The sequence below is a fragment of the Oncorhynchus mykiss genome, chromosome 13 (genome assembly GCF_013265735.2).
Source record: "Oncorhynchus mykiss isolate Arlee chromosome 13, USDA_OmykA_1.1, whole genome shotgun sequence".
Classification (NCBI taxonomy): domain Eukaryota; kingdom Metazoa; phylum Chordata; class Actinopteri; order Salmoniformes; family Salmonidae; genus Oncorhynchus; species Oncorhynchus mykiss.
The window spans coordinates 46,440,735-46,468,448 of NC_048577.1; the positions used below are offsets into that span (position 1 = coordinate 46,440,735).

The window sequence follows — 27,714 nt, forward strand, 5'->3', positions numbered from 1 at the left end:
TACATAGAGATATTTGAAGTTATGATATCATCATCAATCCATGTATGACCTTATCTGGCTTACATAGAAAAATGCAATACATGACATACTGATAAGCCTTGTGTTATATGTAAATGTACTGCAAAATGTGCTACAAAGTAGGTGAGCAAAACTCAATGATGAGATGAATTTACTACTTTTAATTAGATGTGCTGATATGGAAAAATGGGTGGATTACTGCGTGGATTCATGGGTGTAATGATTAAGAGGCTTAAACACGCATTGGTTTTAGACAAACTGGCTTTTACTAGTCAAGAGTTTACAAAAGCCCAAAAACGTCATGTTTAAACAAAACATTTCAATCTTCCTACAAAAATCACTACGGGTTGTCATACACATATTCCACTTTAGCCATTCTAACTACTGAGCTCCAGTCCCATATGAAAAGAAGCCCATTCATTGTCAGTGTGCATTGGTTACATATAAAGTGACAAAAGCCCCAGTGATCGTCAGAGTCAGGACAGGAGTGAGATATATGGTTTTCTCAGCATTCAGAATACCATCATTAGGCTATTCAGATGTTATTGATTGGCATTTGTTACATTACTTAAAGTGTCTGGGACTGGCTCACAATGGACAGTGGCCACACAGACCAAGACTTGGGTAGAGGGGGCCTTTGCATGCAAATCACTTGTCTTGGCTTTAAATCACAGTTTCATATTTGAAAACAATGAAAAACAACACAACCCTTCCCTACCCCTTCACCCATAATAGCTATTTAAACACATCCTTACTGTATTGGTATTGCAATGGTCATCCATTTCTTCTAAACCAGTGGTTCCCAACCTTACTTTTTCTGGAACTTTTTTTGCACACCCCACACCCCATACTCTGTAATAAGCATGGATGTATTATCTTCAAACGTTCCGTTGCGACTATCAGAGTCTCAGAATCCAGAATGAATCATTCCTGCTCTAGTCAAAAGGATAGACGCCACCAGTAAGACAGCAGATAGAAAGCGAAGGGGGCGGGGACTAAAGATTCACATAGGCACTTGTGTGTTTGGTGTAATGCAGCATGCAATTCACAGGCAGAGTTGAGCAATAGCCTTTAATTCACATCCTTTAAAAGTAAGAAAGAAGGAAAGAAAAGGGGAGAGGACAAAAAGCAACAAACATTTTCCATATCAACAGCAAAGTTGCCGGACAATCAACAGAAGAGATCGCTCTTCTCAGCAGAGGTTTCAAAGGTTCTTCTTCAGTGATCACTTTTCACAAAACAAAGTAAAGAATAGAAAGGTGTGGGTGTAGAGTCATTCCTTTTCTTCATCGCCTACTCAGCTGCACTGGAAAAAAGAGAGTACTAATATGTCAGTACAAAACAAACAGTTTTATCTATTGACAAATATAGCTATTTCTTTGATATTATTAGCCAGTTATTGTTATTAGCTTAAGAGTCAGAAATGTTAAGTAGTTAAAGTATTGGAATTGGAGTATTGGAATCAAGCTCGTGATTTGGAAAAGAGTGAGATCACTCACCATTGTCAGGGTTGTTATTTCAGCATGCATCAGAGTTTAGTAGGTTTAAAGAAACCTAAAGCAGACAGTGCTCTGACCAAAGGTTGATCAAAACGCACCCGGAAAATAGCATACCACCATAGAATACCCACCACCACCACCACAGATCCCCCTCCAAGTGGTGTACGGTGAAGTTGCCCCTAGATGCTGATTTTGAGTCAGTTTAGCATGTTCCTTACTAATTAGGGTTGTGAGAGGGGAAGCTGATCCTAGATCTGCACCTGGGAGAAACTTCACCCCGGAGCACCACAGAGTATCCAGGCAGGTTAGATTGCAATGTGTGAGATGCATGCCATTTCAAAGGTTAGTATGTCCTAATTAGTGCAATGTAACAAAGAGACCAGATTATCATATGCTTTCTAATAGCTGCAGCAGACATGTGAATGTGACAGCTGAACAATTAACTATTGAAACAAGCATTCCTCCCCTGGCAGCCTGGTCTCATAGACTAGACGTAACATAGTAAATGTATATCTGGGACACTCCATTTGTTACGTTTCGTACTGCCTTTGCAGACTGTACAATTTTGCCCGTTTTATGCCACGACTTTGCCGTCCCAGACAAAATTTCCACGTTGTGGACAAATTCTTAGGTCATAAACGATTGTCGGAAGTCTTGGCTCGTTCAGTGTGACAGGGTCTAGGTCTGCCGATTTAAGTGCCGATTAAGTACCGCTACATGCAATCGTAGGCTCTGAAAAAGTTCTAGCGGTGTCCACATATTTTGTCCTTTATCGCGTAGTGTGGCTGGTGTTATGAGCTGATCCCGGTGACTGACCAATAAGAAGACGGCCTCCATTGAGTACGCACACAACAATAAAATGATTGTGAATAGTCAGATTAATTTAATTGTTTGAATTAAATGTTTAGCCTTCAGATGTGTCATATAAACAAGACTATTTACAGGGAAATTGTTCTTCTTGCACAGCACGTGCAAGAAGAATGATTTCCCTGTAAATAATCTTGTTTATATGACACATCTGAAATTAGGCTACCTGGTGAGATTTCAATAAATGCACAAAATCGGCAATCAAATTAAACGTTAGGACATAGAAATAGTTTTCACATACAAACTTTATAAGATGCCTACTTGAATTTATTCAGAACTCACTTCACTCACGCATAAGCATTGAGTGAGGCTTGCGCTGCTGGTGCTGGCACATGCTCAGATAAAATACACCGCTGCAGGCAAATTGCAGAATGTGACGACAGAACTGAAGCAAATCATACAATCTGGCCAGGTTGATATCAAGATTTTAATTTGGTAACGTCGCACAGTGTAACGTGATAATCGTTAAAGACTGAATCTGACAGACAGTCTGGAAATGCTGTAGCCATTTCCTGCAGACAAATGAAAAGTGGCCTCATGGGTGGAATGTTATTAATATTTTTCATAATTTCATAATGAATAACCTGAAAATCTGGTCTTTCTTTGTCAAATGGTTTTGATATATTTCAGTCTTCTGTGATGTATTTAAAGTGCAATATTGGGATGCAAACTCAAAACTTTATACATTTCAACTCTATATCTGACATGGAACAGGTGTCTTCTTTTTAAAGCCCATAACAATGTGTGTGAGGTGTATATTTTGGGGCGGCAGGTAGCCTAGTGGTTAGAGTGTTGTGCCAGTAACTGACCAAATCCCAGAGCTGACAAGTTAAAAATGTGTTGTTATGCCCCTGAACAAGGCCGTTAACCCACTGTTCCCCAGTAGGCCATCATTGTAAAGAAGAATTTGTTCTTAAACTGACTTGCCTTGTTAAATAAAGGTTAAAAAAATAAAATAATTTAAACGTTGGTGTCAAAGAAGTTTTGTTTAAGACTACCAATAAACAATCTGTGTGACCCTGATTTAGCCCACTGCAGTAAAAGGTTAGTTAAGGCAAAAACTAAAGTAGGGTTGTTCGCCGGGGTGGATGAGTGGGAGTATAACGCGAATGTCTAGCCACCCAAAGGTTGCGTTTTCAAATCTCAGCAACAACTCTTGCATTTTAGCTAATTAGCAACTATTTACTACTTAGCATGTTAGCTAACCCTTCTCCTAACCCTAACCTTAACCCTTTAACCTAATTCCTAAACCTAACCTTAACCCTAACCTTTAGGCTAGCTAACGTTAGCCACAACAAATTGCAATTTGTAACATACCATAAGCTTAGCAATGTCGTAACATAACATATGAATTAAAATTCGTAACATATCATACAAAATGGATTGTGCACATTTACAAATTAAATACGGGACACTCTATCATACTAATTAGAGTGTCCCGGATCTCCATTTACTATGTTACGTCTACCCTGTTGGGGATGCATCAGAATAGTTGGGTAACATAGATAAGATGTTTTATTTTCATTATATGCTTGTGAGTTACTTCTCATTTAGAATGTATCTTGTTGTACTATAGTGGTGGCCATTTGCAGTTATCCTTTATCTGTCCTGGGTTCAGTTACTTGGGCCGCAGAGAGGGGAGAGGTCAAGCTTGTCTTCATATGTAAACATATCTTTTAAACCATGTGAAGGGATGATTGAGGGGGAACCAATTATCTCTTTGCGCCACAATGTCTGTGTGCCAATCACTGTGTCTCTGTGATCTTGTCCAGGAGGGGTGTATTTGATATATGCCTGTTGATGAGGTTTTGTTTTATGGTCCTGAGTGGTACCAAGAGCGAGATAAGAACATAGTTTAGGAGACAAAGCTGAACGATAATTTATAGTGTGGCTTTGCTATAAACTGGTAGTGGTGTGGGGGCTGTGCTTTGGCAAAGTGGGTGGGGTTATATCCTTCCTGTTTGGCCCTGTCCGTGGGTGTCCTCGGATGGGGCCACAGTGTCTCCTGACCCCTCCTGTCTCAGCCTCCAGTATTTATGCTGCAGTAGTTTATGTGTCGGGGGGCTAGGGTCAGTTTGTTATATCTGGAGTACTTCTCCTGTCCTATTCGGTGTCCTGTGTGAATTTAAGTGTGCTCTCTCTAATTCTCTCTTTCTTTCTCTCTCTCGGAGGACCTGAGCCTTAGGACCATGCCTCAGGACTACCTGACATGATGACTCCTTGCTGTCCCCAGTCCACCTGGCCGTGCTGCTGCTCCAGTTTCAACTGTTCTGCCTTATTATTATTGGACCATGCTGGTCATTTATGAACATTTGAACATCTTGGCCATGTTCTGTTATAACCTCCACCCGGCACAGCCAGAAGAGGACTGGCCACCCCACATAGCCTGGTTCCTCTCTAGGTTTCTTCCTAGGTTTTGGCCTTTCTAGGGAGTTTTTCCTAGCCACCGTGCTTCTACACCTGCATTGCTTGCTGTTTGGGGTTTTAGGCTGGGTTTCTGTCCAGCACTTTGAGATATCAGCTGATGTATGAAGGGCTATATAAATACATTTGATTTGATTTGATATAAAGGATCTCAGTTGCAATGTGTAAGGACTCTCAGAGAATTCATTTATAGACACTGAATTAATCTGAGAGTCACAGTGTTGTGATGGAGCTCATATAATTAAAGATGGACTTTATGATAACTCTGACTTGTGTGTGGTTTGCTCTCATGATTTGGTAAATACAGGAAATTTCCACTACAATCCCTGAGTCTATGTTCTCTCTAGATGTAACAATGTTGTAATTGGAGATAGGACAGGCATACGGTAATACACATTCTAGATAGACCTACGGACACTGATAGGCTGAACAGTTTATGAGCAAAACGTTTGTTGGGAAGATACCTATATTCCAGTGAGTCAGCCTTTTTGCAATAATAATGTTGATCTTTATTTGTCAAGTAGAGACAATAAACATGGCTTGCAAATAGTGGCCTGATTTGCCTTTTCAGGCTACACTGATCAAATGCTGTCACCATCTGGCTATTAGCTAGCTGGCAGTGCATCAGGTATACACTATACAATCTTGAATAACTGTCTGACACTCTGACTTGGCAACATATCATGGTAGAACATATCATGGTAAAATAAGTCTCAGCCCTGTTCCTCAAACCTTTTCTCAACAGCGTGGAATAAAAATGCAATTATAGTGAAAGCATTTCAGCTCACACAGACACAGTCAAAAAAATCCCAGATTTAAGTGTCTCACTACCTCAATATCGCCTGCAGAGGGCCCAATGGTATAGCAGCAAAGGTCTAAGGTTCAGGGCTCAGCTATAATTCAACTTCAAAACTGCTCTCTGCAAGGCCCCCTGAGTGTGTACAAGCGCAGCTGTTGGCACAAGATGAGTTCTAATTTTGCAGGTGGCTCCTAAAATCAGAGTGGTCCTGATAAAAGTCCCACCCAACCACCAAATTATGAAACTCTTTAATACTATAATGGCAGCCATTTTGGGTGTGCAGTAAGTGAGTAACTGATTCTCTCTCAGGCATGTGTTTAGCAGGTGCCACGCACCACCAACCAATTCCAAATGGATTCCCCTCTGGCACCAGCATTAAGAGGTAAAGAATGTGCCTTTGTGAATGATTCATCACAGATGTCATCTCAATAGAAGGTGGTGGGGGGGGGGGGGGGGGGGGGGGGGTGGGTCTCCCCTGCAGCACTGATGATAACCCACATTGGTGTCCCAGTGCAGTATTTCCCATGATCGCAGGGCCCTTTGTTTTCAATGGCCGTGAGACACCAGCATATGATAACTATTAACTGTATCCTTATAGAACCTGAAGCTCCAGGATATTAGACTGTCTGAAGACACAGGGGGACGTAGATGGTGGGATGGGGGAGGGAAGTGATGTACAGTGCATTCGGGAAAGTATTCAGACCCCTTAACATTTTTCACATTTTGTTACATTACAGCCTTATTCTAAAATGTATTAAATTGTAAATAAGGTATTTCTGTTTTTATCTTTTATAAATTAGCTAAAATGTCTAAAAACCTGTTTTCGATTTGTCATTATGGGGTACTGTGTGTAGACTGATGAGGAAAATAAATGATTTAATACATTTTAGAATGGCTGTAACGTAACAAAATGTGGAAAAGGGGAAGTGGTCTGAATACTTTCCGAATGCACTGTAGTTCTGGTGGTCGTTGGCGGGGATCAAACAGAAAGTGTCAAATAGAAAGGATAAAGCAAGCTCCGCCAGAATGTGCCCTATCAGACCCAGATGCGTGCTCTACCACATCAGTGGAAGCCTATCAGCGGCAAAAAGGTTCCTTCAAAAACAAACAAAAACAATAACCTACAGCCCAATCTCCTGGTGGCAAGGTACACTGTTGGTGATGTCATACTAGTGTAATCAGGTAAATGGGTGAATGCATTGATACACACTGATTTTCACCAGAGTCATATATACAGTGCCTTCGGAAAGTATTGAGACCCCTTGACTTTTTCCAAATGTTGTTACGTTACAGCTTTATTCTAAAATGTATTAAATAGTTTTTTCCCCCCTCATCAATCTACACACAGTACCCCATAACGACAAAGCAAAAACTGTTTGTTTTTTATATTTGCAAATGTATAAAAAACACAAAACTGAAATATGACATTTACATAAGTATTCAGACCCTTTACTCAGTACTTTGTTGAAGCACCTTTGGCAGCGATTACAGCATAGAGTGTTCTTGGGTATGACGCTACGAGCTTGGCACACCTGTATTTGGAGAGTTTCTCCCATTCTTCTCTGCAGATCCTCTCAAGCTCTGTCAGGTTAGATGGGCAGCATCGCTACACAGCTATTTTCAAGTCTCTCCAGAGATGTTCGATCATGTTCAAGTCCGGGCTCTGACTAGGCCACTCAAGGACATTCAGAGATTTGTCCCGAAGCTACTCCTTCGTTGTCTTGGCTGTGTGCTTAGGGTCGTTGTCCTGTTAAAAGGTGAACCTTCGCCCCAGTCTGAGGTCCTGAGCGCTCTGGAGCAGATTTTCATCAAGGATGTCTACCCTTTCCCAGATCTGTGTCTCGACACAATCCTGTCTCGGAGCTCTACGGACAATTCCTTCGACCTCATGGCTTGGTTTTTGCTCTGACATGCGCTGTCAACTGTGGGACCTTATATAGACAGGTGTGTGCCTTTGCAAATCATGTCCAATCAATTGGATTTACCAGAGGTGGACTCCCATCAAGTTGTAGAAACATCTCAAGGATGATCAATGGAAACAGGATGCACCTGAGCTCAATTTCGAGTCTCATAGCAAAGGGTCTGAATACTTACGTAAATAAGGTATTGCTGTTTGTTTTTTTATATATTGGCAACAAAATTTTAAAAACTGTTTTCGCTTTGTCATTATGGGGTATTGTGTGTAGATTGTATTTTTATTTATTTGATCCATTTTAGAATAAGACTGTAATATAATAAAATGTGGAAAAAGTCAAGGGGTCTGAATACTTTCCAAAGGCACTGTACATATGTACTGTATATGGCTCTGCCCTTCACCAGTGATGGCGTGTCAGTCACACAGTGTGTCACACCCTGGGTAGTGGGTGAGGGGAGCAAGGAGAGGGAGGTGAGGTGGTATTTTTGAGACTTGGGAGAGGATAAGAGGCTCTGGGGGGGGGTTAAAGTTTAATGATACCTTACCCATAATCCTTCCTAACTCACAGTGTGCTTGTCGATGTTGCTTATAGAGAGGTAAAGTCAGGTGTGAGCTCTATCCTGAAAAGATAAAGGCAGGGTGAAAGCTGTTATGTAAATCAGCACAGAACTCTACACAATTCCACAGCTTGGAAACAGACAACTTAACCACAGCTTCGTCCCCAACTTTGGCACTTATGGCAATGCAAATAGGTTTCACATGCTTACATATTTTCCACATAAAACCTAGTGCCAAAAGGAAAGCATTGCACTGAGCTTTATGAAGTCAAGTTTAGGCCAAAGTTGTGGTTGAGTTTAATTCAGGCCCAACGGTTGGTGTGGTGAGCAAGTACATGCAGTGTTCTTGTATGTAAACACATAAGTGAACTGTACAGGGTACAAGGCACAGGGATTTAGTAACATATAGCTGGGTTTGGGGCTGGAATGGGACTATAGTTAATCGTATAAAGATGTATTAATATATCGTTGGTCATTTAAAACCATGAGCCACTGCTCAGGCTTCAAACAAGAGTGGAAGCATACTCCCCAAAAAAGACAAAGAAAAACATTCCTGAAACTCAGGGCCCACATGCCTTTCCTCCCTTCCTCCTTCTTCTTCCGCAGCTCACAACTCCATGGGAACATAACAAACCAACACAGCCAAGCTTGGCAGATATTTTAAGACCTTGATTAAATTCCTGTGTTAGAAGGCACAAGCCACCAATCACATGGTGTTTAAGACATCCACTCCCCTCGCTATAGAAACTGGGGACCCCCCCCCCCCCCCCCCAAAAAAGAAAAACGGTAAGTGGTGCTATTAATCCATGTTATTACCTTGTTGTCACACCCCTAAACAGAGTCCACATCCGCCCCCTGAACGCTCACTCACTAAGTCATTCCAACCCCCAGCAAGCATTGGGCCCCAGGCTCACTGCACTGCTCCTCTAGCAGAGAACGGGACTGGCTAAACCAAAAGTTAGGAGGCATCTTGAGGGGTTACATCACATAAGGCCTCCCTCCCTCTGCTTATGCAAGTTCAAGCCGTAGGATGTGAGAGAGAGAGAAAGAGAGAGTGGCTGTTCGCTCCCTATGCCAGCCTCCTACCACAAGCTCGCCACAGTCTGTAGGATGATGTTTAGCATTACAAACTAACAGTAACCTCTAGGCTTCAAAACAAGCAGACTTTGTTGTTGTTTTTGTCTCCTTCCTTAAGTGACCCTCAATTTTCTTCAGTGAAGTTTACTAATCTTATTTTACAATCTGGTGACCTATAAAGACACAGAACATCCCACCGCACACACTGGTTGAATCAACGTTGTTTCCACGTCATTTCAATGAAATTACGTTGAACCAATGTGGAATAGATGAATTGACGTCTATGTGTCACGTCCTGACCTTAGTTCCTTTGTTATGTCTCTATTTTAGTTTGGTCAGGGCGTTAGTTGGGGTGGGCATTCTATGTTTTTGTTCTATGTGTTATAATTCTATGTGTTTGGCCTGGTATGGTTCCCAATCAGAGGCAGCTGTCAATCGTTGTCTCTGATTGAGAACCATACTTAGGCAGCCTGTTTTTCCACTATGGTTTGTGGGTAGTTGTTTTCTGTGTCTATGTTTTCACCATACAGAACTGTTTCGATTTTCGTTGTTTCACGTTTGTTATTTTGTGTTCAGTTGTAATAAATTTAACATGGACACGTACCACACTGCATATTGGTCTGATCCTTCCTATTCCTGTTCCTCAGATGAAGAAGATCGTTACACTGTGGCCATTGGGATGTCTCAAGTCTACATTTCTTTTGAGGGAGTTAGTAGCTACAGGTACAAAGTCTGGAAAGTTCCTCACTGCTTTGGTGGGTTATTGGTTTAACTGTCCACTCTGTGACCAACCCCCTCCGATCTGCAGGGTAAATGTTGTCATAGATGTTGTCATAGCACCTAAATGCCAGGTCAACACACAAGGACAGGATAGGGGAGGGAGGAAGAGGGAGAAGGTGGTTGCATTGGCGTTCAGTAGGAGGATAGGTTAAACTAGAGTCATGCTACAGTGCCAGGAGAAGGGGGGCAGTAGGGAGAGAGAGGGGGGCACTCACCTCTGCTCCTCCTCCATCTCCTCCTTGGTCATCATCTTCTCTAACTTGTTAATCTTCATTCCTGGGGTAAAGTGCACCTCCTCTGATGCCACGTCAGAGAAAACAGGAGGGACCATGGTCAACACACACTTACACATCATTCATACATACAGTACACACACGTGCATGTTCACACAAACGCACGCATACACACACACACACACAGATAAACGTTTGAAGGATTTCTAAGTCCTCTGGGACCTCTGTGGCTGTTAGTTACAGTCCTGTTGCTACAGTATATCAGGATTACAGGAAGGACACACAGTAGTAGAGTACAGTCAAAACAGAGCCAAGAGTGACCGTGTGGCTGTAATTAAATTCAGAGTCAGGTGGCTGATTCACTTTTATGTGTGCCAACGTCACTGATTCAATTTACAGTACACAGAGTGACATTACAACCCTGTGCTATCGGTGGAACCAGACCCCAACAGTCCCGTGTCTTTGTGAGCCAGTTTGTCTCTCATTTAGAGGAATACACTATACTGATACAGACAGAGGTACAAACCAGGCCATATCTCACAGACAGGTCTGATAGTGAAAGAGACACTGATCAGTTTTTCCCAGCAGTCCATTCTACTGATAAGATACAAGCTCAATAATTAGATGTAATGTGGTGTTTCATGTAACACCTGAAAGGCAACATAGAGATCTTAAACATGATCATAGGATGACGAGAGTTAAGACCTTACATATTTGTAGCTCCATGGAACTGCATTACGGTGAACTAGTGTTCATTTTCTGTATAGAAAACATTAAGAAGGCCTGCTCTTTCCATGACATAGACTGACCAGGTGAATCCAGATGGGATCCCTTATTGACGTCACTTCTTAAATCCACTTCAATCAGTGTAGGTGAAGGGGGGGAGACAGGTTAAAGTAGGATTTTTAAGCCTTGAGACAATTGAGACATGGATTGTGTATGTGTGTCATTCAGAGATCGGATGGGCAAGGCAAAATATGTAAGTGCCTTTGAACTGGGTATGGTAGTAGTTGCCAAGCGCACCGGTTTGTCAAGAACTGCAACACTGCTGGGTTTTTCACACTCAACAGTTTCCTGTGTGTATCAAGAATGGTCCACCACCCAAAGGACATCCAGTCAACTGGACACAACTGTGGGAAGCATTGGAGTCAACATGGGCCAGCATTCCTGTGGAACGCTTTCGACACCTTGTTAGAGTCACGAATAGAGGCTGTTCTGAAAGCAAAAGAGGGGGGTGGGGAGTGCAACTCAATATTAGGAAGGTGTTCCTAATGTTTGGTATAATCAATGTACATTCCTTGCTAATCAGTTTGTTCTAAAAACCAAACTCCCCTACAGCGATCATCCATCCATGTCACTTAATGAAACTCATGTTTCACTGTCAATCAACAGTTAACTGTTGGTGAGGTGGAGACATGAGATCAAATTTGGCTTTAAAGTCCACATTTTTCCCCTTCACCATCTCAACATGCAAAAAGACAGCTTTACTATATGTTTTGTCTTGGAATGGAGTTCTCCCCTGCACACACGTGCAGTGATGATTGCCCGCTAGCAGTAGCAGTGGCCAGTATGCTATTCAGTGAGGATATACTGTAAGGCAGGGTTCCCCAACTGGTGGCCCTCTGGTCAAATATGTCACACAGGTGATTTTATTTGGCCACCCAAGTATTTGGAGCAAAAAATTTAAAACATGTACAGTGGGGAGAACAAGTATTTGATACACTGCCGATTTTGCAGGTTTTCCTACTTACAAAGCATGTAGAGGTCTGTAATTTTTATCTTAGGTACACTTCAACTGTGACGGACGGAATCTAAAACAAAAATCCAGAAAATCACATTGTATGATTTTTAAGTAATTAATTTGCATTTTATTGCATGACATAAGTATTTGATACGTCAGAAAAGCAGAACTTAATATTTGGTACAGAAACCTTTGTTTGCAATTACAGAGATCATACATTTCCTGTAGTTCTTGACCAAGTTTGCACACACTGCAGCAGGTATTTTGGCCCACTCCTCCATACAGACCTTCTCCAGATCCTTCAGGTTTCGGGGCTGTCGCTGGGCAATACGGACTTTCAGCTCCCTCCAAAGACTTTCTATTGGGTTCAGGTCTGGAGACTGGCTAGGCCACTCCAGGACCTTGAGATGCTTCTTACGGAGCCACTCCTTAGTTGCCCTGGCTGTGTGTTTCGGGTCGTTGTCATGCTGGAAGACCCAGCCACGACCCATCTTCAATGCTCTTACTGAGGGAAGGAGGTTGTTGGCCAAGATCTTGCGATACATGGCCCCATCCATCCTCCCCTCAATACGGTGCAGTCGTCCTGTCCCCTTTGCAGAAAAGCATCCCCGAAGAATGATGTTTCCACCTCCATGCTTCACGGTTGGGATGGTGTTCTTGGGGTTGTACTCATCCTTCTTCTTCCTCCAAACACGGAGAGTGGAATTTAGACCAAAAAGCTCTATTTATATCTCATCAGACCACCTGACCTTCTCCCATTCCTCCTCTGGATCATCCAGATGGTCATTGGCAAACTTCAGATGGGCCTGGACATGCGCTAGCTTGAGCAGGGGGACCTTGCGTGCGCTGCAGGATTTTAATCCATGACGGCGTAGTGCGTTACTAATGGTTTTCTTTGAGACTGTGGTCCCAGCTCTCTTCAGGTCATTGACCAGGTCCTGCCGTGTAGTTCTGGGCTGATCCCTCACCTTCCTCATGATCATTGATGCCCCATGAGGTGATATCTTGCATGGAGCCCCAGACCGAGGGTGATCGACTGTCATCTTGAACTTCTTCCATTTTCTAATAATTGTGCCAACAGTTGTTGCCTTCTCACCAAGCTGCTTGCCTATTGTTCTGTAGGCCATCCCAACCTTGTGCAGGTCTACAATTTTATCCCTGATGTCCTTACACAGCTCTCTGGTCTTGGCCATTGTGGAGAGGTTGGAGTCTGTTTGATTGAGTGTGTGGACAGGTGTCTTTTATACAGGTAACGAGTTCAAACAGGTGCAGTTAATACAGGTAATGAGTGGAGAACAGGAGGGCTTCTTAAAGAAAAACTAACAGGTGTGTGAGAGCCGAAATTCTTAATAGGTTGGTAGGTGATCAAATACTTATGTCATGCAATAAAATGCAAATTAATTACTTAAAAATCATACAATGTGATTTTCTGGATTTTTTTTAAAGATTCTGTCTCTCACAGTTGAAGTGTACCTATGATAAAAATGACAGACCTCTACATGCTTTGTAAGTAGCAAAACCTGCAAAATCGGCAGTGTATCAAATACTTGTTCTCGCCACTGTATATTTAATTTTTTATTGTTGGACTTACAAAACTGTAAAAACAACAGCAAATCAGTTCCAAGTTATTTTAATTTTGAGAATCTGTGCCAAAGTATTGCCACACATATTAGAGAGATATACAGTTATGTGATCGTATGCTATGTTATTATGTTTTAGTCAAATATAATACAGTATTTGTTTTGGCTTTTTGCGGTCAATTTGTAGTCTACAAATAATTTGTAACAAAAGGAGGTGTCCAAGACACCTAGTCAGATATATACGTGACAGTATAAAAGCCCATGTAGGCACAAAGCTCTTGTGTTTGTGTGGCTCTGTGTGGTTGTATTGTACAGTATTCCAGGGAGGCCTGACCTCTCACCTGGAAACACTTACTGTAATCTGGCACAATGAGACCTGCCTCAATGGAGACCTGGGGCCTTGAGGGATCAGAAAATACCTGACTGAAAGACAAAATGGTGGCTGGTTTGAATGCACGACTCAGTTCCAGTGAAAGGAGGGCAAGTCTCAAGACTGTAAGGGGATGTGTCAGTGGAGGATATACCCCCACGGCGTATATACAAGCCAGTGTATCTGCTAGCCACCCCAGATCCAGTTTAAATGAGGATTTGCTGGGTATGCAGTGATGTGCATCCAGTTAATGCTGGCTAATGCATTAGGGCCCTTTGAGGTTGGTTTCATGCAGTTAGTCATTGCTAAAGTCAATCCATTCAGGGAGTCAAACTTGATCTGCTTTCGGACGACTGACTGTACCCTCAGCTGACAATTAGCTGATACCAAAAACCGATTAAAACATACTACCATTGCTCTCAAGGTCCTCTGGCTCTGGCATGAAGATGGGCTCAGGGGTGGGTTCCCTCGCTGGCTCAGGGGTGGGCTCTCTGACGGGGACCTCCTTCACCACAGATACAGGTTCAAGTTCGGCGATGAGCTCAAGGATGGGCTCCTCAACATCGACTGGGATGGGCTCTGGCTCTGGGATGGGCTCAGGCACGGGTTCTGGCTCAACCACGGGCTCTGGCACGGGCTCTGGCACAGCCTGCAGGGACAAAGTGTATAACAGATATAATCAACTGTACACATGAAATGCTGTTTAAAACAATGGAATTGTGATTAATATTGAGCAAAAAATCTGACCACGAACATGACTTTGTTTTCCAATGGCCTTCAATGGTCAGTGTAGCGGCTAATGGAGGTTAATAGGGAATTGTGTTGTATTCCCAACCTAGCAGTCCTAGGTTCTAAATATAGCAGAGCTTAAGGCTAAACTTGTTTCTATAGTACCTGAGACAATTACATTAGTGGAACCAACTGCTCACGGTAATAACAATAAGAACTGATGAGTGTTGTTTGTCATGCATAGCCTCCTTGAGGAATATAAGACAGAGATGACTGAGCCCAGTGATTGTATATGAGAACTCATCAGCTCAATCAGTACTGACTTTGGGAAACGGCCAAGAATAGAACCACTGAACAGAACTCATGCAAAAATACAGAGGGAGTGTCTGTCAAATTGTCACTAAAGACAGCAATAGGACACCCCCATAGTATCCAAATTGCCCCAGTCTATAAGGAGTAGGTCTATGTTGGGGAAATATAGCCATATACTTAAACGGTATCTCTTCCCACATTCTATAAAAAGTAGAAAAGGCTTTTTTCTGCTCTTAAATTGGTGCTGGAGGGACATAACCCAGAATATCATCCTTCGCATGCTGAAACGTAAACCCTGCATATTTTGTGCAAACCTCGACAAATTGCTGACTCAACTGCTGAGCCCTGTGGCCGTGATAACCTCTTGACACATTGTAATGGTTCTTCTATGAGTGACAGCTGTCATTTGCAGCTCTCTCTCTCTTAGGTTCTTGTTTAGTGGATGTGTCCTCTCTGTATGCCGCCTGCCAATGACACAGGCACAAATAAACCCCCCTTCAATCCATCTCCACCCCTCCCTCTCCAGACCGTTCCCTAGCCCTGACAGAACTGGATTAGCAGGAACTCACACATACACATGCACACACGCACCAAAAATATATTTTCATGCAATGGTGTCTAATACTTGGGAGAACTAATCTCACAGTGAGGACACAGAGAGACAGAGAGGTCACATATGGGGACACAGTGGGCTCAGGGCTTGACGCGCTGCCAGAGGCCTCCTGTCATCTCTGATCAGAGTAACAATGGCTAAAGCCTAGAACTAAGAGTATAAGAAGGGTGCTCATTTACAGTAAAGTCAAATCCAAATCAAATTTTATTTGTCACATACACATGGTTAGCAGATGTTAATGCGAGTGTAGCGAAATGCTTGTGCTTCTAGTTCCGACAATGCAGTAATAACCAACAAGTAATCTAGCTAACAATTCCAAAACTACTACCTTATAGACACAAGTGTAAGGGGATAAAGAATATGTACATAAAGATATATGAATGAGTGATGGTACAGAGCGGCATAGGCAAGATACAGTAGATGGTATTGAGTGCAGTATATACATATGAGATGAGTATGTAAACAAAGTGGCATAGTTAAAGTGGCTAGTGATACATGTATTACATAAAGATGCAGTAGATTATATAGAGTACAGTATACAGTGCCTTGCGAAAGTATTCGGCCCCCTTGAACTTTGCGACCTTTTGCCACATTTCAGGCTTCAAACATAAAGATATAAAACTGTATTTCTTTGTGAAGAATCAACAACAAGTGGGACACAATCATGAAGTGAAACGACATTTATTGGATATTTCAAGCTTTTTTAACAAATCAAAAACTGAAAAATTGGGCGTGCAAAATTATTCGGCCCCTTTACTTTCAGTGCAGCAAACTCTCTCCAGAAGTTCAGTGAGTATCTCTGAATGATCCAATGTTGACCTAAATGACTAATGATGATAAATACAATCCACCTGTGTGTAATCAAGTCTCCGTATAAATGCACCTGCACTGTGATAGTCTCAGAGGTCCGTTAAAAGCGCAGAGAGCATCATGAAGAACAAGGAACACACCAGGCAGGTCCGAGATACTGTTGTGAAGAAGTTTAAAGCTGGATTTGGATGCAGCCAAGAGGCCCATGATCACTCTGGATGAACTGCAGAGATCTACAGCTGAGGTGGGAGACTCTGTCCATAGGACAACAATCAGTCATATATTGCACAAATCTGGCCTTTATGGAAGAGTGGCAAGAAGAAAGCCATTTCTTACAGATATCCATAAAAAGTGTCGTTTAAAGTTTGCCACAAGCCACCTGGGAGACACACCAAACATGTGGAAGAAGGTGCTCTGGTCAGACGAAACCAAAATTGAACTTTTTGGCAACAATGCAAAACGTTATGTTTGGCGTAAAAGCAAAACAGCTGAACACACCATCCCCACTGTCAAACATGGTGGTGGCAGCATCATGGTTTGGGCCTGCTTTTCTTCAGCAGGGACAGGGAAGGTGGTTAAAATTGATGGGAAGATGGATGGAGCCAAATACAGGACCATTCTGGAAGAAAACCTGATGGAGTCTGCAAAAGACCTGAGACTGGGACGGAGATTTGTCTTCCAACAAGACAATGATCCAAAACATAAAGCAAAATCTACAATGGAATGGTTCAAAAATAAACATATCCAGGTGTTAGAATGGCCAAGTCAAAGTCCAGACCTGAATCCAATCAAGAATCTGTGGAAAGAACTGAAAACTGCTGTTCACAAATGCTCTCCATCCAACCTCACTGAGCTCGAGCTGTTTTGCAAGGAGGAATGGGAAAAAATGTCAGTCTCTCGATGTGCAAAACTGATAGAGACATACCCCAAGCGACTTACAGCTGTAATCGCAGCAAAAGGTGGCGCTACAAAGTATTAACTTAAGGGGGCTGAATAATTTTGCACGGCCAATTTTTCAGTTTTTGATTTGTTAAAAAAGTTTGAAATATCCAATAAATGTCGTTCCACTTCATGATTGTGTCCCACTTGTTGTTGATTCTTCACAAAAAAATACAGTTTTATATCTTTATGTTTGAAGCCTGAAATGTGGCAAAAGGTCGCAAAGTCCAAGGGGGGCGAATACTTTCGCAAGGCACTGTATACATATACATATGAGATGAATAATGTAGGGTATGTAAACATTATATTAGGTAGCATTGTTTAAAGTGGCTAGTGACATATTTTACATCATTTCCCATCAAATCCCATTATTAAAGTGGCTGGAGTTGAGTCAGTGTGTTGGCAGCAGCCACTCAAAGTCCAGCTATAAAGTAGTTTTAAATTCTCCAAATGTAGAAGACCAAAGTGACAAAGTGAAGGAAAGAGGCTGAAGGTGATTTAATCAAAATATTAAATGTTTTGTTGACATTTCTGCCTGTGGCTGTTCATATTTGTGTCTATATAAATTGGCTACATGACTTTAATGTATATATTCAATTTAGCAGAGGAAGCTCACGACCACCTGTGTCACAACCCTCCCCCTCCTTTTGGAGCAGACTTTATGACGATGGACATGTTGACTAACCCACCACAGTAACAAATGGTAGTAGACAGAGCAGGCCAGGGGCATGGATTCTACCAGGCATAACTGTGTCTCACAGCCTAACCCCTGAACAACCCTCGTTAGACTACTCACACCCAACCAATGGAATGGAATCCATTTAGCAGACCTACCCACCAACAGCCTCTTCCCCTCTGCCACTGAATTCCTCAGCCATTAAACACCAAAATACTCCATGCATAGGACCCAACTCACACATTCACAAAAGCTATCTTATTCAGGGTCATAAAAGGGCTGAATGTAGGTCTATAGAATCCCTTTGGAGCAATGGTATTCAAACCTTTTCAGGACCATTTTTGCAAGAATTTCTTGCGACCCCGCCCTACCCCAAATCTAATGAGACAATCTTAAAATTGTTAAATGTAGATTTTATATCAACAAATAAACTTCCATTCATTGCATTTTGATCTCTTATCAAAATGAAAATAAACCAATAAATACATTTCCTCAAAAACCCCAATGAGGTTCCCCTGACCTTGAATACCACTGCTTTAGAATGAGATGATGCATTGCTCACATTTTGAAAGTCTAAGATTCAAAATTCAAAAGGCACTCGCACATCTGAGCAATCTTATTTGCAGGTGCATGGCAACAATTGAACAAGATGAAGGAAAAAGGAAACCGCACACTGCTCTTGGTAGTATCACTGATATTTAATAAGCTTACATATCGGCCTCACGGCCTTCGTCAGAGCTTTTTTTTTTTGTAAGTCTAAAATTCAACATCGTCACCAATATTCCCTTTTTACATCTCCTAATTTGGCCAGAGAACTCTCTCTAGTAGAAGTGTATGAGGTCATTATTCCATTCTGCATCAGTCATCATCTCTCAGGCTCCTCAAGTAACTTTCATTTTTCTAACGGTGTCTGTACCACCCAGACACCAAACGTAGGCCAAGAACTTTAGGATGGCTTGTAGAGGATTTAGGGCCCTGTTAACAACTGCCTGTCCAATTAACCCCTCACTCAGCTCATACAGTGACATTGACCTCTGACCTCATTCTGTAAATGTGGCATTCACTGACATGCACTCAGCCATTTTGGGTCAGTACACTCTTAGAAAAAAAGAGAACCCTATAGGAGAACCCTTTTTGGTTCCAGGTAGAACCTTTTTTTCTTCGCATTTATGGGCCATGACCTCACAGCATGAGCACATCAAATCAAATTGTATTTGTCACATGCTTCGCAAACAACAGGTGTAGACTAACAGTGAAATTCTTACTTAGAAATAGTGACACAAGGAATAAATAGTGACAAGGAATAAATAGTGACAAGGAATAAATACACAGTTGATAACAATAATGAGTAACAATAACATGGCTATATACAGGGAGTACCAGTACCGAGTCCATGTGCAGAGGTATGAGGTAATTGGCTATATACAGGGAGTACCAGTACCGAGTCCATGTGCAGAGGTATGAGGTAATAACATGGCTATATACAGGGAGTACCAGTACCGAGTCCATGTGCAGAGGTATGAGGTAATAACATGGCTATATACAGGGAGTACCAGTACCGAGTCCATGTGCAGAGGTATGAGGTAATAACATGGCTATATACAGGGAGTACCAGTACCGAGTCCATGTGCAGAGGTATGAGGTAATTGAGGCAGCTATGTTCATATAGATAGAGGTAAAGTGACTAGGCAACAGAGTAGATAGACAGTAGCAGCAGTGTATGTGGTAAGTGTGAAAGTGTGTGTATGGGTGTGTGAGTGTGGCGTCAGTATGCATGTGTGCACGTGTTATGTTTGGGTGGGCGTATGTAGTGTGTATGTGTGTGTGGGGTGTCAGTGTAAGTATGTGTGTGTGGGTAGAGTCCAGTGTGTGCATAGAGCCAGTGCATTTGATTAGCAATTCAGCAGTCTTGTTTAGCAGTCTTATGGCTTAGAGGTATAAGCTCTTCAGGGTCCCCTTTCTTCCAGACTTGGTGAACTGGTACCGCTTGCTGTGTGGTAGCAGACAGAACAGTCTATGGCTTGGATGACTGGAGTCTTTGACAATTTTATGGGCCTTTCTCTGACACCACCTGGTATAGAGGTCCTGGATGGCGGGGAGCTTGGCCCCAGTGATGTACTGGGCCATACTCACCACCTTGCAGTTATCGTACCAAGCGGTGATGCAGCCAGTCAAGATGCTCTCAATGGTGCAGCTGTAGAACTTTTTGAGGATCTGAGGGTCCATGACAAATCTTTTCAGCCTCCTGAGGCTCATGCTCTGAGTACTCGTTCTGGTATTCCGTCTAGCCTGTCGGCCTTGTAAATGTTATCCTGTTTAATGGTCTTACATCGTCTACAGAGAGCTGATGCTCTCATGCATGGTTCAGTGTTGCTTTCCCCGAAGCGAGAATAGAGAATAGAAGGCATTTAAGCTTGTCTGGTAGGCTTGCGTTGCTGGGCAGCTCACAGCTGAGTTTCCCTTTGTAATCCGTAATAGTGGGCAAGTTCTGCCACATACATTGAGCGTCAGAGTCGGCGTAGTAGTATTCGATCTTAGTCCTGTATTGATGCTTTGCCTGTTTGATGGCTCATCGGAGGTCGTAGCGGGATTTCCTATGTGTACAGATGAGTGTTCCGCTAATTGAAAGCGGCAGCTCTACCCTTAGCTCAGTGCGGATGTTGCCTGTAATCCATGGCTTCTGGTTGGGGTATGTACATATGGTCAATGTGGGGAGAAGGGAGGGTGAGGGAGGGCCTTGTATGTGTTTCTGATCAAGAGTTTTGCCGCCTCTAGTTGCACAGGTGACATGCAATGATTATTTTTTAATGGATTTCAGTTTCCCTACATTAAATCACCGGCCACGAGAAAGGCCGACCTCTGGGTGTGCATTTTCTTGTTTGTTTATGGCCCTATACAGCTCGTTGAGTGTGGTCTTACTGCCGGCATTGGTTTGTGGTGGTAAATAGATAGCTGCATAGCTGTGTACACCTGATACCTGATATCTGCAACATAGACAGTGGTCCGTGCATAGAAGGAGGCAGAAGAGAATGATACCTCTCTGCAAGTGGATACTGAATAATGTGGCTACCTTTATAGCAACAATAAACAGAAGGGTGATAAACGGCATTGGCCTCACTGGAGAACCTCTTAAGAGTTGTTGGGGTAGGGCCCTTGGCCCGCCAAGTGAAATTCTAGCTGCCCCCAGGGAACTTATAGTGCTACCGCGCCCCTTGAGTGGGTGGTGGGCAAGGTTGGTGTTGATACCACACCTCTGATGTAGCGGGATGAACGTTTTGCATTTACTGTCCACATCAAAACTGCATCAGCTGAGAATTCAGCTGAAGCCCCTTGGGTGTATTGTACCCTCTCTTTTACATTTTCCATGCCAGTTCTCTTCTCTTCCTCCATTGAGATGACCAGGGGGTACCAGGCTGTTTGTGTCATGTTGTTGCAGTCCATCAGACTATCCCCTGAAAAGAGGCTCAGGGCAATGGGCCAAGGCATCTGGGGTGGAATAGTGTCCTGTTGTCTCAGCAACCTCCCACCCCTGCGCTGTGTCTGTGTACACACAGACACATTGTTCCCCCAAGCCACTGCCTTATCGGTGGCTGATATTACCAATGAATGAAACAACGACAGACATACCTCGACAGTGTGTGGAGCTATACAGCGAGGAACATCCAGTGGGGTAGCATGAAGCCAATTAGAGTTCAGAACTCTCAAGTGCAGAGCTAGCCATAGGGTGTTGCTAATAGAGGTGTTGTTAACAGGCACAGACACACACAGCTTTGTGTCCTGGCAGTCAATGGTCACAGTGTGCTGTGGCGGCCTGCAGGAATGAGATCCTACTCCATTGTGCGATCGATGACATCACCACTGGACTGGAGACTCTGAATGTTGATTCTCATGAATAATGATTGACTTGGAATATGTTGGATTATTACCAAAATTATACAATAGTTTAGCCCTTGTTCTGTTATCCGAAACAGCTGACTTTTATTAAGTAAGAACATCCTCAATGATTGAGGCCACATGACGGCAATCAAAAGAGTGAATCACATGATACAGTTTATCTGTTGCTTTGGCAGAACAATACACAGAGCCAGAGCAGCAACACTTCTATAGGAAACAGCTCAACCCACCATGACTTCCTCCATACAGACCAACACTGTATAGAAAGCATGTACTGTACTGTTTAGACATACAGTATACAGCACTGCAGTTGATGGTAGCTTTTAAGAGGAACTACCTGCCAAGAGGCCTGTGCAGGCCTGGCCAATGAATTTACAAAGAGCTGCTGTTTCTTAGCTTTTCACTGGGGGATTGGCTAACCTTTTAAGAATGGAAATGACTCCCTCATGCTTCCTCTCTCCCCCTCTCACTCCGGCACTGGGCAGACCTCCTCCATTCCTCTGTGTTGACTTGTCTAGTGCACAGCGCAGTTCCCAACATGGCCAGAAAAGACATCAGGGTTTCAGCTCTATGGTGAGTCAAGCTGGGGAGAGAGGGAGTCAGTGCCCACTACAGTGTCAGTGCCAACTGCCAACTTCTTGTCATGGGCCAATGCCCGTGTTACAGAGGGGAATTAGCGGTTGAAATGTGATGTGAAGCCATGGCATTGTCTTCTCATGGGGATGGGTGCCTGCCTGGATCTGGTTGTGAAGTCCAGCTGGGAAAGGGAAGGACAACAGTCTGCCCAGAGCAGACTGTAGCTCCAGCGTGCATGCAGAGGTAGGTAGGCAGAGAAACAAGGGGAAATACCAAGAGAGGTAGGTCAGTGGAGAGCTTGACCAATGAGTAAGCAGCCCTGCAGATTCCATCACAGGCTACTGTTAGGAGTCTGACGAACACACAAGAGAGCAGAGAGCTGAGGAATGTTCTGAGAAACACTCCCTAGTCTCATCTTGTAGTCTGTGTACTATACACATAACTCCCACTGTGTACTGTCTTAAGATAACTCAGATTTACTTATGAACTACCCTCATGGGACAACTGACAAACATTGGATTTACCCAATGAGCACTCAAAGGGTACCATACATTGGCCCTTATATACTAAGAATGTTTTGCCTGTATAAAAACACGTTAACAGCCTTCGACAGCAAACTACTTCCGGATAACAGTGTCCTCCATGTTGCATCTGACAAAAGAACAGCTGGCTCCAGCTGTTGCCTGTGTGTGTCTCTGCCTTCTCAGCGTGAGCAGTGAGTTAGCTAGCAGGCCCAGACACATTCCCATTTATAGTGTGTTTCAGCACGGTGGAAGAGGTTAGAATGGAAGGTGCAGAGAGGTGCAAACAATTTCTTGAGTGTTTTACATATATAAATAAAGCAAAAAAGTCACACTTGTGAAAAGACCCAATCAACATTTGTGTTGTTCCTCCCTGATACAGTAATTAATGGAAGATGTAACGCTAAAAGAGGCGAGCAAATACAACACTTGATTAACATGATTACATTCAAGCCTGAGGCAGAGAACGCTAGCTTAACTCTTTCTGACTGTACAACAAGACAGGATGGGTATGGGGGCAGGGTGTAGAGTGTCGCAGCCATTGGAACATGTAAAACAAGAATGCTGTTTTACTGCTCATCAATCTCAGCCAGAAGGAGACTACAGTATCTCTGCTACCTTAAGGCCAACCCTGACACATATACACATCTATAGAGTCCATATATCACCAGATAGTTAAGTGGGGAGCATTGAGGAGAGAAGGGGGCAGTCTTAATCTCAGAACACAATGCAGACATTGACTTGACAAGGCCTGGATACTGGGAGGTAATAAGTCATGGCCCCTGATTTGTCACTATTGGCTGACGTGTCTGTGTACATGTATGTATGTTATGCTGTGTGCTCCTCCATGACATGTGTGAGCGCGCGCACACACACACACACACACACACACACACACACACAATGTTCCAACACTGCTACAGCTTGAGTATGGAATAATGGGCTTTAGTGGAGATTGTTTCCTTTCTGGTTTTGACAGGGCCACGATAACATATTCACAGACTACTATAGGTGTAGGGTACCGTTCAAAAGGTTTGCAGACCCAACCCATAACAAGCAAAAAAAGACTGCTGAATATTCAATACTCTCTTTCCTTGTTTGTTACCCTCTGTCTTGGCAATGTGCCATTGAACATTTGATGGAGAAAGTACTGTTCAATACTGTTGATGGAGTATAGTGAGGATATGGAAGAATGACTGTGGGTTGGCTTCTGATCTTAATGTTTCTCTTTACATTTGTCAGTGGCTGCTCGAAAGTGGCTGCTCTATAGGGTCTATACTAGTCTACAGGGTTTGAGAAGGGGGGGGGGGGGGTGTCCAGGACAGTAACACACATTTATGAGCACCTTACACTGACCCCCACACCCAAAACAACACAGGAGAGTGATAGTGAGAGAAGATTAAGGAACAGAAATGTGAAGTTCAAACAGAAGGAACTATGGATGTGACACAGAGCATGCCTCTGCTGCTAAGCACACACAGACATACAGGAGAACCATGAGCAGACAGAGGGAATGAAGGAGAGGAGATGGGAGGAGAGAGGGTTGGGGTAATGATAAGGGAACACCTTCAGCAAAGCAAGCAGCACGGGAAGGAGCCCCAAATTCCACAGCTCCAAGATGTAGCCTCGGTCGCAGAGCAAAGGTTCAGTGATTGTAGAACTCTATACCTCCAGTTAAAATGGAAATATGCAGTTTACACCGCTGCTGACAACGGTTATGCATATTATGCAATTACAGTACAGAAGTGTATTGCATACCACCTATGGATCTATCAAGATGTTACTACACTTCAATTGTATTACATTTGTGCAGAGTAGAGTAGTGCAGGTTACTTACCAACGTGGTAAATAAGAGGCCAGATCAATGAGGTGAAACCGGTCAAACATACACACACGTTTTACATACTGTAGATAATATTAGACTTCAAACTTGTGCAGAGCGGAGCAGTGCATGGTGGTTTTCTGATGTGCTAAATGAGAGCCCAGCCCCAGATCATTAATGTGAACGCTGGTGGTGATAAAAGTGGAGAGATAAAACAGACATGTTATTCTAATCTCGCCCCTCAGAAAGCCAGCCACACGAGGTGCCATGCCATTCATACTGTATGTAGACTCGCCAGTGAGCTCCCCCAGCCCCAGGGCTGCCGCAGCACAACTTGGCTGGGTCCCATATAGCAGGCAACGGAGAGAAGTTATGTCTCTCATAACAGAGGAGGCTGTATGGGCTGGGTTTCTGTATAAGCACTTTGTGACATCTGCTGATATAAAAAGGGCTTTATAAATAAATTGGATTGATTGATTGTTTCACCTTGAGGGAGGAGAGAGAGAGAGCACTCTTAAATGTGCACTTTAAATGCAACTGTAAAAAATAAAGATAATAGTAAAGCTCAGACAGTAATGCTGCGTTCACGTGCTAGCCCTAACTAGGAAACTCAGAAATGTCCAGCTTTGCTAACTGGTTGTAGTTGTCCACGTGCCACGTTCAACCAGTTAGGAAGTCCGAAATGTCTGAGTTCCAACTAGCATGTGGAGCATGTGAGCGCGGCAAAATGCACAGCAGGTGGTAATGTACACACAAACCACCCCAACTTAGATGGCATGGTGCCACTAACATAGTGATAAAGTCAGTCTAACAAAGAGGAGCATAAAGATAAATACTACAGAAGAAGCTGTAAAATAGAAACTAATGGTAAATAATGTATTGTGTCATTTTGGAGTCAAATTCATTGTAAATAAGAATATAATATGTTTCTGAATACCTCTACATTAATGTGGATGCTCCCATGATTACGGATAATCATGAACTAATCATGAATATTAATGAGTGAGTAAATTACAGAGGCATAAATATCATACCCCCTCCAAAAATGATAACCTCCCCTGTTATTGGTAATGGTGAGAGGCTAGCATGTCTTGTGGCATTATTATTGTGCCTCTGTTACTTTCTCATTCATCGATATTCATGATTCATTCTGTATTAATTCACCATTCATTTCTATTGGGCACAAAATAATCTGAACCACAACCAAAACAAACTGAAAATGCATCCAACAAGTTTGTAGAGTCACGAGCTTGATGTAGTTATTGTGTGCTAGGAATATGGAACCAAATACTAAACTTTTGACTACTTTAATGTCCAGATACTTTTGGTTCCCTAAAATGGGGAGACTATGTACAAAACGTGCTGTAATTTCTAAACGGTTTACCCCATACGGATTAAAATACCCTCAAATGAAAGATGACAGTCTGCACTTTAACCTCATTGACATTGTATCACTGAAAATCCAAAGTGGTGGAGTACAGAGCCTAAACAACAAAACATGTGTCACTATCCAAATACTCTTGACCTCACGGTCGTTAAATATAGGAAATACTGTATGTTGGGGACCAAACATAGAGGGTGTCTCCAATGTATTCTCTGCGACGTGTGTGTCAGGTTAAAGCTCATATAGGCCTGTGATGGAAAAGGTCAATTGCACTATAGTATACATGGGGGGCAGGTATGGGGGTCAAAATGCTGAGTGCCCTTGGGAGACAAGGTACATTCAGTTCTGCTTATTGTGTGCTTTAGAGCATTGGCTCTGGAACGCACATAACACAGTCATTAGCTAAATGGGCATTATAAATCAAGTACTGTATTAACGGCCTTGGAAACACAGATGGTTTTTCATTGTCATTTTCCCTTCTGTGACAGTACAAGCTGGGCTCATTTTAAATCCAGCTTGAAATTTAAGGATGTATTAACTGAATAAACACATTTCATGTTAGATTATCAAACGAGACAACAGCTTTTGGTGGAATTCGTATTTGATGTGAAATAGCCTGCAAGAGAAACGCATTGATGTTGCAAATGACATGCTTAAGCAGTGCGTAAATGACACAACTTTACACAAAATTTGATTTAAAACTATATTATTTTCGAATATTTTTTATTTAAAAGCAGCGCAATTGCAGTGTTTTCTGGACAGGTACTATGCAACAAAGGCTGTGGTCAGTTCATGAAGTTCTGGAGAGTTGCCAAATAGTCACTTCATCATCTTCAAACCAATTAGTCAAATAATGACATATGCCCAGATGTTCTATTCATAACAGGTCAATGAAGCTAAACAGAATATCTTACCTGAACATCGGGGATCATTTCAGGCTCTTTAACTGTCTCTTCTTCTACAACATTGATCTCTTCAGGGGCAACTGTTACTGGTTCGGTTATTACTTCAGCTTCTACCACTTGTGGTGGTATCTCCACTTTTGGTACATCCACTACTGCTACTGCTGGTATCAATGCTCTGGCAGGAGGAATGTCGTCTCTGTTGCCTACTTTAATCCTCTTCTTCTTCTCCTCTGGTTGTTTTTTGGGGATGAATTTGGCTGCCAAGACAACAGCAAGAATGGTAAAGAAGAGCGCAGGGAGAATGATAGACGCGTCAAGTTCCATGACGGTAGAATTATTTAAGGTTCACTTGACAATTGTTATGTTTTCTGCAGATGTAATAAATAGTATTTTTATGTGTACATGCAAAAGTGTCCTTCTTGTTGCAGATGCCAGCTTGTGTGTAGGTCAGAGTGTAGTCCCGCGCGCACTGTAGATCATCTCACCGCGCTTCTACTAAACACGATCGTATAAACCTGATGGTGTAAACGCAGGCTATAAAGCTGAGCGTAATTTCGGTCGAGTTCCCCTCCTCAGACTTTGCATTCATCAATCAATGGTTGCGTACAACGTCATAGACTGTGCGTTCGGGCACCAGCTTGCTGTAATGGTGGTTTCAAGATAATTTGGAACC

The 27,714-nt window shown here is 42.8% G+C and overlaps 1 protein-coding gene across 6 annotated transcripts; it reads right to left on the minus strand.

Annotated features, from left to right (window-relative positions):
- Positions 1-261: 261 nt before the first annotated feature.
- Positions 262-27,609, minus strand: LOC110486579 (protein TsetseEP). 6 transcript variants are annotated; one of them, XM_021558291.2, is made up of 5 exons: positions 27,051-27,609; positions 14,272-14,509; positions 10,152-10,233; positions 8,089-8,142; positions 262-1,324 (listed from the first exon to the last, which is right to left on the minus strand). In XM_021558291.2, the coding sequence occupies exons 1-4, from the start codon at positions 27,363-27,365 to the stop codon at positions 8,109-8,111; spliced, it is 669 nt and encodes a 222-aa protein (XP_021413966.2). In that variant the 5' UTR covers positions 27,366-27,609; the 3' UTR covers positions 262-1,324; positions 8,089-8,108. The 6 variants fall into 6 exon arrangements, with proteins under 6 accessions (XP_021413966.2, XP_036797192.1, XP_021413965.2 ...); XM_036941297.1 differs by having other exon boundaries at positions 8,063-8,142; positions 27,051-27,608; XM_021558290.2 differs by having other exon boundaries at positions 262-1,319; positions 8,068-8,142; positions 27,051-27,607.
- Between the last annotated feature and the right edge of the window lie 105 nt (positions 27,610-27,714).